This window comes from Apis cerana, linkage group LG15 (genome assembly GCF_029169275.1).
Source record: "Apis cerana isolate GH-2021 linkage group LG15, AcerK_1.0, whole genome shotgun sequence".
In the NCBI taxonomy this organism is placed as follows: Eukaryota; Metazoa; Arthropoda; class Insecta; order Hymenoptera; family Apidae; genus Apis; species Apis cerana.
In genome coordinates, this window is record NC_083866.1 from 8,786,926 (window position 1) to 8,799,397 (window position 12,472).

General features: G+C 25.3%; 1 protein-coding gene across 8 annotated transcripts; it reads left to right on the plus strand.

Moving 5' to 3' along the window:
• Positions 1-83: 83 nt before the first annotated feature.
• LOC107997418 (fragile X messenger ribonucleoprotein 1 homolog) lies at positions 84-12,123 on the plus strand. Of its 8 annotated transcripts, none has more exons than XM_017055997.3 (14): positions 94-248; positions 643-695; positions 1,493-1,643; positions 1,737-1,900; positions 1,987-2,152; positions 2,322-2,392; positions 4,192-4,263; positions 6,439-6,586; positions 6,704-6,841; positions 7,143-7,286; positions 7,382-7,592; positions 9,521-9,736; positions 10,003-10,101; positions 10,253-12,123. In XM_017055997.3, exons 1-14 carry the CDS (start codon positions 198-200, stop codon positions 10,432-10,434), a joined length of 1,866 nt encoding a protein of 621 aa, XP_016911486.1. In that variant the 5' UTR covers positions 94-197; the 3' UTR covers positions 10,435-12,123. The 8 variants fall into 8 exon arrangements, with proteins under 8 accessions (XP_016911487.2, XP_061942059.1, XP_061942063.1 ...); XM_062086074.1 differs by having other exon boundaries at positions 10,257-10,433; XM_062086078.1 differs by lacking the exon at positions 94-248 and adding an exon at positions 298-390.
• The last annotated feature ends 349 nt before the right edge of the window (positions 12,124-12,472 follow it).

Sequence of the window (12,472 nt, forward strand, 5' to 3'; positions counted from 1 at the left end):
AATTATCCTAGTTCTTTCAAACGTAAATTAGCGATGTGAAAGTGGTAACACTGCCTGAATCCATCCAATAAAGAGGCTGCATCATGGAAAAGAGTTGTACGATTGGTGAACAACGAATTTGCAGCCTCGAACTCGTGCAGCTGCCCGCTCGCCAGCATGCCTGCTGCAAAGGAGGCGAGCCGTCACACAAAAGCAAGATGGAGGATCTCACAGTCGAAGTATGCGGCGAAAACGGAGCATATTATAAGGTTCGTTCTGTGAAAAGTATACAAAAAACAGGGCGGAAGATTGAGGCCGTGGATAGACTAACTTACGGCCCATGGCGCGGTTCTAATCTCACAAAAGAGACGCCCGTACTTCGCGAAAGCGCGGCCCTCAAATGTTCGCGAGGTAACGCGGCTTCCTCCGACGCCATGTCTCGTTTGACAGGGCGTGATTTTCGTCAGCTTTTGATGTTGCGATTCGTCTCAACATTCTCCCAATTCATAAAAACGCATATCTTTAATATCAGAATTATAAAAACACTACTCTCTAGCGTATCCCGAAAGTATCGCGGTATTATGTCCGAATGTCTTACGCTACTCATTATACCTGTGATTCTTGTACGAATGAATTTATATGCTTTATGTTTCATTTTTTCAGGCCTTTGTCACAGATGTCTTTGAGGACGAGGTTTTAGTAACATTTGAAAATGAGTAAGTTTTTTTTTCTACTTTTTAAAAACAGTTTAGTTGCTAATATATTTGAACATTTACCCTGATACTCTGAACTAATAACAGTGTAGTCTCTTGAGCACAAGAATTATACTATTTTTATCAGCTATAGGAAGTCTAATATTTCTAATACCTACATCAACAGTTCCAAAAATTATATAATATTTATGGATATTACTTGTTATCATTATTTGATTAATTATAACTTTTTAAGATTTTTTTATACATTTATTTCTATATATATGTTAATGATAAAAATTATATTAAATGCTAATAAAAAAAGCTTATTAAATGTATTAAAAAATTTAACATAAATGATCATATATAAATTATTAAATTTTTATATTGTTTTTTTTTATTACATATATATAATATACATATATATATTTTTTAGTCTAAATTTTAAATATATAAAAATTATAATGTGTAGAATGAGATATATTAAAATTCTATTTTGTTTGATTATAAATTGAATAAGTAATGTAACATAATAAAATGTCAAAAAGCAAAAAAAAATTATAGTATACTATTTTATGAAATTATAATTTTAAGAAATAAGTATTTATACATATAAATATAAAAGCAATAAATATTAGATGATAAACATTTTATATTTTATTTTATTTTATATATATCAATTAAATATGATTTATTGAATAATATTTAAAGATATATATCCTTTTATTAAAGATTATAATAACCTTGATATTATATATTTAATAAATATAATTTTGCAATATTATTTAAAGATACTTTATAACTTGTTGATTGTGTTTTAGTTGGCAACCGGAATCAAAATTTCCATTTGCTCAAGTACGTCTACCTCCAACAGATGGTCAAAAACCAGAATTTTCTGAAAATATGGAGATTGAAGTATTTTCTAGGTCCAATGAGCATGAAGCATGTGGATGGTGGAAAGCAATCATTAAGGTAAATTATGAAAAATTATTTTCTAACATATATGAGATTTATTACAGTGCAATAAATATATATAAAATATTACAAATGAAAATATCATTTTAGATGAGTAAAGGAGGTTTTCAAGTAGTTGAATATTCGGGATGGGAATGTGCTTATACTGAAATTGTAGCTAGTGAACGACTGAGGGCAAAAAATCCTAATCCTCCTATTGATAAAAATACATTTCACAAGATCGAAATAGAAGTACCTGAAGATCTAAGAGAATTGTATGTATCATATCGAATTGTTATTTTATGAAAAGCTAAAAAATATTTATAATATATGTATTTTAAACATCTTACTTAATATATAGTGCCAAAATGGAAAATGCACATAAGGAATTTCAAAAAGCGATAGGGGCGGCAGTGTGCCGATATGTGCCTGAACGAGGAGTATTGCTGGCCATCTCCCGTCATGAAAATTTACATCGTCACAGTACCATGCTCCAAGAAATGCACTTTAGAAACTTATCGCAAAAGGTGAATTACAAAATAAGTTGTAAGGGACTTGATATTTTTTAAATATTTTGTGACAATATAAAATTATATATGCATTTTATACAGATACGTTTTATATGTATATATATATAAAAATTTATAAATTTAGTAAAAGTATATTTGATATCAATATTTTATATATATATTGCAGGTATTGCTTTTAAAAAGAACAGAAGAAGCAGCACGTCAACTTGAGTCAACTAAACTTCAAACAATTGGGGGGTAAGTAAAAATGTTAGAGTTGGTGTTGCCATTAAGAAAAATCTTGTGATATTTAAAAACCTGCCCCTATCCATACACTGTCCTGGTTACCATCCTGTCTGTGGTTTGCATTTACTGGCAGAAATAATTCACAAGATTTCTAATCATTAATATGTTTGCTTCAACATCATATAATTTTCATGAATGTTATGTAGTCACATTACAAATGTTTATTATACATTTCCTTATAGTTTCCACATACAAGTGTGATTGTGTATAAAGTATTTAATAATTTCTTCATGCAACATTTTTAAAATTCATATACATCTGTGTGTGATAGTTATTTATTCATACTTATTTTTCATACTTTTGCCAATCACAAGAGCACGATGTGCATATAGTAATAAATCTGCACATAATGTGTTTTTTCATCTGTCTTTAGTGAATGTCACTTTTTGCTGACATATTCTTTTGTTTATTTCATAATATTATAACAAATAAATTAATGCTACATTTTTTAATGTTTGCTGATTACTATCATCAGCTATATCTAATATGATTAGATTAATTTAATTTAATTTATATGATGATATATTTATATATTAAATATTTTAACTAATTTTTCTATAATTACAATTTATTTTTAATTTGTTATATTTTTAAGTTAATAAAAATAAACTTTCACAATAATAGGAAAACAATAATTTATGATAGGAAATATAACATTTTCAAAATTATGTTTCAATAAATAATTTTTTTTATCTTTATTATTTAATCTTAAATATCTTGGTTAAAATAAAATCATTTTTAATAATTATATTTAATATAAAAAAAATACTATAAAATACAGATTAGATATGTACGTATTTGTGAATACATACATACATACATATGTGTCTATATATATATATATATATATATATATATATATATTTATTGTATTTTATATACATGCGCACATATGTGTATGTGTGTGTGTGTATATATATATATATATATACACACTACATATATATATACACATATTATTTGAAGTACAAAAAATTTTAAATTCTGTCATGTTTCATCTATCATAATAAATCATCTGTTTTATCATTAATCAATAAATTGACCTAAAAATAAAACTCATTAAGTAAAATAATGAATATTAATAATCATATAAAAAAAATCACAAATATCTTTGTAGTTTTAGATGCTTTACATGTTTTTGCAGCAGACATTATCATTATATGTTTCAGCTATTAATATATGCAATTAGGATAACTTTAAATTTTTTTAAAGTTATCATGTTATTTATCTTTGAACACTTTAATTATTCTTATTAAAATTATATTTTTAGATTGAGATACTCATTCTTCCATACATTCAGATAATGGGTTTGTATAATTTTTTTATTGAATAAATAATACTTAATAAATTTTAAGAAGTTAGTAGAAATTTGTGAAGAATTGTTTAATGCTAACACTGGACATTAATTCTTTTTTACACAGGTATGTTTATGAGCATATAATATTTAAAAAAATACACACACACAAAATGAATATGCAGTGATATATCCTTTTCAAATTGTAAGTGTATTTGTAAAAAGTGTTAATGTAAAAAACAATATAATTTTTAACATTATTCGTTAAATTACTCAATACTTATTGAAATTCTTGTCGAATAGTTTGTTTTATAAATATTTCAAATTTAAATTTGTATAAAACTTCAAAGTTTTATTTAGTGAGGAGCAAACAGACAGAATGGCAGGGACGCAGGATAGGGCCATCTCATATATAAGTTTTCAATAAGTTACACCAAGAGTTTCTTTCTCATTTCAGCAAATTTAGATCTTCAAACTTTATATATCAGCGTGTCTCAGACTTTGAGGCAGGAGTGAAAACAAATTCAAGGTGAGATCACAGCAGCGTGGTTTAGATTTAAGTTTAGCTTATTGTATGATAAATCACACAGCTGCATTTTTTAAATGAAAAATGAAACTACACTATAAATGTGCATGCTTCGGCGTTGTGTAGATCATTCACTTAAACTCAAATGCTTCAAGTACACTGACATACAAAATTTATTATTTTTTTTTTTTTTTTTCTATTTATTATGAGTTGTAGTAAAATTTTGCGTGATTGATAAAATAGTAAACATAAACATGTAGCTGTGATCTGTTTCATTTGTTTCTTTTTTCTTTTTTTTCTTCTTTTTTCTTTTCTTTTTTTTTTTTTTTTTTTTTTTTCCCCTCTTTTTTTCTCTCTCTTTTTCCTTTTCTTCATCTTTTTTTTCTTTTTTTTTTTTTCTTTTTTTTTTTTTACATTTATGTATTAAGTAGAGTTTTAAAATTATTAATTTTTTTCAATATTAGAAATTATATTCTAGCCTGCCAATGTTTGAGAAACACTGATATATTAAGTGTTTTGCACAATAAAGAATTGAATAAATGGTGGTTCTATCTAATATATTTCCAAATGTAAAAAAAATTATCTGTAAAATTTCGATAAAAATTATATATATTGCTCTCTACTAATATATAATATATATTACTATATATAATATATATTATAATATACATATATATATATATATATATGTATTAAGCAGAGTAATATTTTATAATTAATACGAAACTTTTATACGGGATAATTATCATTTAGATTATTATAATTTTTAATTTTATTTATATATAACTTACTTTCTTCATTTTCATTTATGAAACATTTTTACACAATTTATATTATTTTTACAATTTTACCATAAAGTTTACTGTACTTTATACTTTATAGAAATTTACATTTTATTTATAAATATAAAAATTATAATAAGAAAATATAATATTTTCTTTTAAAATTATAATAAGAAAATATAATATTTTCTTTTAAAATTATAATAAGAAAATATAATATTTTCTTTTATTTTTAGAAAAATATTTTTCTAATTATATTAAAATTAATCTTTCTTATATTAAAAACAAATTTATATTATTCATTTTTAATTTTATAATTATTTATTTTTTGTTTAATATTACTTTTTTTATTATTATAATTTAAAAAATTAAATGAAATTTATATGAAATTTTTTTAAATCGTTGAAAGAAAGAAATTTTTTAAATACTGACATTAAAAAATTCAAAAATTTAAAACAATTTGAAATAAAATTGTGAAATATTTGTAGTATGTAATTTTTTTTTTTTTTACAAAAACATGTAAGCATGTTTTTTAATAATTATATTATAATTTTACTATTTCAAATTGATTTAATTTTTACTATTAAATTGCTTTATTTTTTAAAATAATACTTATTTTTTATATTATTATGTTAAAATATTTATTGGTATTTTATATAAATGTTATATAAATATATATATATATGCACATATTGTGTTAATAATTAAAATTTTTAATGTATTATATGTTTAAACTTCAAATTTCAAATATCAATAATCAAATTTCAAATATAATTTTACAATTAAATTTCAATTTATAAAAAATATTTAAAACTAAAATGTGAAAAAATTAAATTAAATCTATTATTGATTTAAAAATAATTTTGAAACTTTTGAATATCACTTTATTATAATTTGTAATATACATTATACATATATTATACATATATATTTAATGCTCACAAAGCATTTTTTTATTAGTATTTTTATCTGCCAGGATGCAAGCCACTGACAAGAATTTAAATTTAATTAAAGTATTATCACTGTACTATAATATAATAATGTATAATAATGTAAAATTGCATGTTACTAATGAAAACCATAATTTTATGTTATTAAACATTAAGATTCTATTATACAGTAATATTAGCAGAGTAATATTAAAAATATATTTATTACATAACTAACTGTTATTTGTCTGCTATATTAGTATTACTTATAATATCAATAAAAAAAATTGAATAATATAATTTAGATGATATTTTAAATTTTAAAATGTTATTAAATCATTTTGAATTTGTTAGATCTAATTAAACATAAGTTATATTCTTTCATTATAGATTCTATAATATTTCAATAAACAACAAAGAATTATATATCTAAAGTTATATATGTAAGATAAAATTTTGTTTTTTAGATACACAGATGAGTTTAATGTTCGAGAAGACTTGATGGGCTTAGCAATTGGTGCACATGGGGCAAATATTCAGCAGGCAAGGAAAGTTGATGGAATTACAAATATAGAATTAGAAGAAAATTCGTGCACGTTTAAAATATATGGAGAGGTAAAAATAGAAACATTTATTTTTTTTTTTATTATATTATGTCTTATTTATAAAATAAAAATATTTATTCAAATGACGTTTATAATAAAGAAACATTGAATACATATTTAATTACAGACACATGAAGCAGTTAAAAAAGCTCGTTCTTTACTTGAATATAGTGAAGAATCTATACAAGTACCACGTGTTTTGGTAGGCAAAGTAATTGGAAAAAATGGTCGCATAATACAAGAAATTGTTGATAAAAGTGGTGTGGTAAGTATTATATTCATATTAATTAATTTTGTAAATGTTTATAAAAATATGTTAAACACAATTTTATTGGTTTTTTCAAAAATAATTAATTTGTATATTAATTTAAAATAAAATTAATATAATTTGTAAATATATAAATAAAATAATTAAAATAAATAAAAATTAATGAAAATATGAAATATATTAATGAAATATAATTGTTAATATGATGAAATATAATTGTTAATATGATGAAATATAATTGAAATATAATTGTTGATATGATTAACAGAATAATTTTAAATATAATTACAAATTTTAGGTACGAGTTAAGATAGAAGGTGATAATGAACCTCAACCAACAATTCCAAGAGAAGAGGGTCAAGTTCCCTTTGTATTTGTTGGTACTGTTGAAAGTATTGCTAATGCCAAAATGTTATTGGAATATCATTTGGCGCATTTGAAGGTATAATGGCATGAAATATATATATAATATATATTAGATATATATATATATAATTTAATTATTACTGCTATAATTTTTTATTATTTAACTTAAAGGAAGTAGAACAATTACGTCAAGAAAAATTAGAAATTGACCAACAATTAAGAAATATGCATGGATCGACCACAGGACCAATGCCCAACTTTCCTCCTACAAGACGAGGAATGATTACAGGCCCAGAAGAAGGTGGTGGAGGTCGTGGAGGTCGTGGTGGTCAATCTCGCGGACGTGGTGGCAGGGGTAGGGCTCCCGCCAGACACAATGCTGGTAATACTATTACTGACTATATCAACAATGTAGAGAACACACAAAAACGTAATGGCAGAAGCGGTGGATCCAACACGAGAGACAGTAGAGAACCCAGAGATTTTAAAGACAGAGGGCGTGTTGTCACAAAGTAACATTCAATAATTTGTTGAAACAGTGCTAGGATTATTACTATACAAGGTTTATAGTAGAAACTCAGTTATTCGGATTTGGCGGGATGATTTTTTAGTTTGAATAAATAAAGATCAGGATATCATTCGATATTCCCGCTGCCACCTACTAGTTCATTCATTACCCAATACAGTGCAAATATATTTTTTGTCTCATATATTATTTGTCATAATTTAATCCATTTTTTACTATATAATAAACTGCTCACTTTTAATAATCTATAGAAAAATTTGATGTATTTAGATATTTCTTAATATCTAAAAGTTATTAGATAAAATAAATTACATATATAGCTCTATATTCAAATATATAACTTATAAAAATATTTTTTTCTTTGAATTGATAAATATTTTCTAAAGAATCTTTTTTGAACTCAGTAAATAAAACAATTTAATGTTAGAGATTCGGATAAACGAGTTTTTACTGTAATTCATTCTTGGAAATACTCATTAAATGATTTAAAAGTTTACTTTATTACATTTAATAAATTGAAAGCTTACAAATTTGTAAATTTATCAATATAAGCATAAAAAATAATGATCAAAACATATACAAAGAGAATAATTTTTTCTTCATGTATTAATTTATTCATGATTTTTATTATTATTAACGTTAAAATAATTCATTTATTCAAATCAGATTTGATCTTAATATCTTTTTATAGTCGTTAATGCCTTTCATTGTTTAATTATATAGATTTGAAGCTATACTTGTTATAAAACCGTTTCAGCTATTTAGTTTTTCATCGTACATCGTTATTCGTAATTCATTGTTTTTGTCATAATTACTTTATACTTTCTCAATTAATATCTATAGATATATTCACAATTCGCATTTGTAAACATGTCATCACATAGAACATGGAATTATAATAGAAAATAACTGCAACCATATGCATTTGCATGTATGTGTTTAATGGAAATGCATGTAGTAGCTAAGTAACTCACGGTGTGTGATTTATTTGATTTATTGGTTATTGAGAAATAAATAAAGTACATAATATTGTTTTGTGTGCGAATTGTCTAATCACGTATTATATATCTTAAGAGTAACTACTTTTTATGGATTAACAAATATACCGCGTCAAATTTATGACATGTACGTATATAACGACTTTTGAATCTTTCATTTAGTTAAATAATACATTGAATGTAATTAACTTTAATTGCTTTTTAAACGTTAACAAAATTGAATGTTGTCTTAACTATATAGGTTGTTTGCAAGTTGATAAATAAGAAATTAAGAAGCAATTATGTTATTATTTTTATTAAAAATGTACTTATATACGTTTTGTAATAAAATTTACCTTGTAAAATACTCCACGTGAATCTGATTTTTAACTTATAAAATATTAGGTAGTAACAATCACAAGTATTTTACAAATGTTCTTAATTACATTAATGTAATTCAATAAAACTATATTCTGTGATTTAATACTACATTAATATATTAGTTTTCATTTAAATTTGTATAAATTTATGGAAATATAAATATTAACGGTAGAAGAAGAAATTAAAAAATTAGTGAGCTTGATTCCAAAGATGCCTCTTCACTCCCAATTAATACCCTTAGTTATTATAATGGAAAACATCATTGATAATGTGTTAAATGCTACATTGATCATCATCGACTACAAGTAAGGATACTAATCTTTCATCATTTCATTTGTTTTACAAAATCATTAAAATGTTTGTGTTCATCGTGTTACATTCAAATTTTAACTTGTTTTTTTGTTATAAATCTGATTTAATTTACAGGATTACGCCGAGACACCTTAGATGGTAGTGAAGATCGAGTAAGGGATCTACCGCCAAGAGGTGGCCATCAAGGAGGTGCAGGCAATTCAGGGTATATGGGTGGTAGACAAGGTCGTCCTCCAACTCAACGTAGAGATCGTAGAGATGAACGTCGTCGAACAACCGATGATGAAGATACTGTTCTCGATAGTCAAGATGTTTCAAGTATTGATAGAGGTAACAATATTTTTCCAATAATATTTTACAGTAGAACAGCCGTTTCGTCCTAAAGATTAGTAAAATCCTTTGAGAATAGCATGGATTGTGAAACAAACACTTGTGACCATCTAACACTAACAATATCAATGATGATTACTAATGCACGCTACTAACGTATGTGAAATGTAGCTTTTTATATAATCAGTCACAAAAATATTTAATTTTCAGTAGTACTTTTATATTATTTTATAAAAAGATGGTCACAATAGTTTGCATATGCATAGAATCTGTATCAAGTGTGGAGGGAGGACCTAAAGGCATAAGGCGAAGACGACTTCGACGTTCTCGACAACGTAGTTCTACACCAACAAATAATCAAAAAGGTAATTACGTGAAATTTAAAAAGGATTTATGATATTTCTTTAGGACGATCGGTATTAATATAACATAAGAGTAAGTGCAGTATTATGTTTCAGAATGCGTATTGATGTTAATATACAGTAACACTCAGAGTTAATCTATATATTTGTTTAGGCAGCAATGCCGGTCCAGGAGACCAATCAACTGTAACTAGTAAAGAAGGAACACCAGCCAATGACGTTTCTACTACTAACAACAGTTCCCAAGGGCCTAAAGGCCAAAGAGAATTACGGTCTCGTCGTATGCAACAGAGCAATAAGCCTAAGGAAGCTCTGGTTAATGGTACCAGTGGCTAAACAATCATTATGGTCGACAACTGCTACTTACATATAACATTACACCTGATGAGAGCTATTAACACCCAGCACATAACATGACGCATACCTACGCAAAGACTACACGATTATGGATCGCGACATGATTAGTCTACGCTCGTTGTTAAGACTGTTTGCTACCGATAAGAATACGACTGTTGTTTAAGAAATCGTCATTCTCCTTAAACACATTTAAGGACACATATTAATATCCATGCATGGTTTAGTTTAATGATAGTGATTATGCTATCATGTTTGATATATGGATACATTCATTGGGAGATAGTAGAAGCATCTAAAAAAGAATCCCCTGATTGTGAAACTGTGCCTCATTTTTATACCAAGCTCCCAACTTGTGTGACAGTAATTTGGATGTACTGTAAAGTACTTCTTAATCACTTGAAAAAAAGATCTAATAATAGGCTGGATATTTGTGGCTCGTATGTCAATTATCAATTTGAATAATTTTCGCCTAGATGTGTCGCTATTATTATGAAAAAATAACACAATACGTACAAAAACACAGGATTTAATCAATTTTATTCTCTTTCTTTTTGTTTTTTATCTTTTACATCATTGCAATAATTGTAATAAAGACTTTTGACATATATAACAAAAGTACGTGTTTTGTGTTATTTTATATTCATATATAAAAACAAATACAATAATTGAACATACTGGGTATAAACCATTTTGCGACAAAACTAGGACGAAACATGATATGATGAAAGAAAAATGGATTCCCATTGTTAATTATAACAATGGTAGGTGGCAGCTGCATGAAATCTTGGTTAAAAGGTGTTCCCAATGATGTTCCTTCTATTTACTTCACAAGATTGATTTTTTTTTTTTTTTTTTTTTTTTTTTGTTACGATTATTACTAGAGTTATTTAACAACACTAGATTTTCAATTTTATGTTTCAATACTGAGTGTTGATTAATAATACCATGATGCTAAAATGACTTATTTGATTGTAAAAAAAACAAATGGGTGTACAAGAAGTCGGTTTTTATTTCCGGGTTCACTTTTCATGTAATTTAGTTTTTTTTATTACAGTCTAAGCATACTATATCAAATATTAGGATTTGATATGACGTTCGTTTCTGCATTGTTTCGCATGATTTAAAAAGAAAGTAAACGTATACTTAGTAATACCAATGTATGATGTGCCAGAGAAGGAATGATACATGTTTTATGATATCTAGCTGAAGTGCAGACTTAGCGCATACCTTTATTACTATAATACTACTTAGTCGAAATGTGAATGTCTGAAAAAATAAACTAGCTTTACTATACTAAGCTATAAAATAGATATGGCCAACTGTTTTAAATTGATTATCAGTGAATATGAAACATTATCTGTCAATTTAAAACAGCTGCCTTTTCTTCCGGATATGACAACAATTAATCGGACATGTCTTAAGGATTTTGCAAAAACGCATGGCGGTTAATGCAACATATTGACATCTAACAAAACAGCTGCCATTTTATCTGAATATTCTCATGGCAGCAAAAAAAACTGAGACATCCCCCAACTTGCTTGTTTCAGATACATTTGTATTGATTGCAATTTGTGCATAATTTAAGAATAAAACATTTCTGTACATAGAGCGGTCATTAGTATGATGAACCACAATTTTTTCGAAACATTGATAATCGTTTTTTAATCTTAACAGTCGTTTTAAACTACAATCTTTATCCCTATCCCTAATTTCCGTAACACATTTTCTATTAAAAATAATTACTATTACGCTTAATTTTCTCATAAAACTTATAGTCTGAAAATATTAATAATATTTAATTATTATAATTTAATTTATAATTATAAAAATTAATATAGAAATGCAAGCATGATCAAAATAATTTTTTCATTCTAATTTAAAATAATGAAGAAAAATCATTTAATTTATAAAATTAAAATTTTTTAAATTTATTTAATTAAAAAAAAGTTCTGAATAACAAAAAATAAAATTATTTTACGATTCACTTAATAAATATGGATTTGGAATTTTCGTGTAT

What these genes read in the sequence shown, in the direction of transcription:
- LOC107997418 (XM_017055998.3), top strand. Translation starts at nt 84, where the DNA reads ATGGAAAAGAGTTGTACGATTGGTGAACAACGAATTTGCAGCCTCGAA. An exon ending in TTAGAAACTTATCGCAAAAG is followed by an intron (nt 2,153 to 2,321) that starts GTGAATTACAAA and finishes TATATATTGCAG; the next exon opens with GTATTGCTTTTAAAAAGAAC. An exon ending in ATCATTTGGCGCATTTGAAG is followed by an intron (nt 7,287 to 7,381) that starts GTATAATGGCAT and finishes TTTAACTTAAAG; the next exon opens with GAAGTAGAACAATTACGTCA.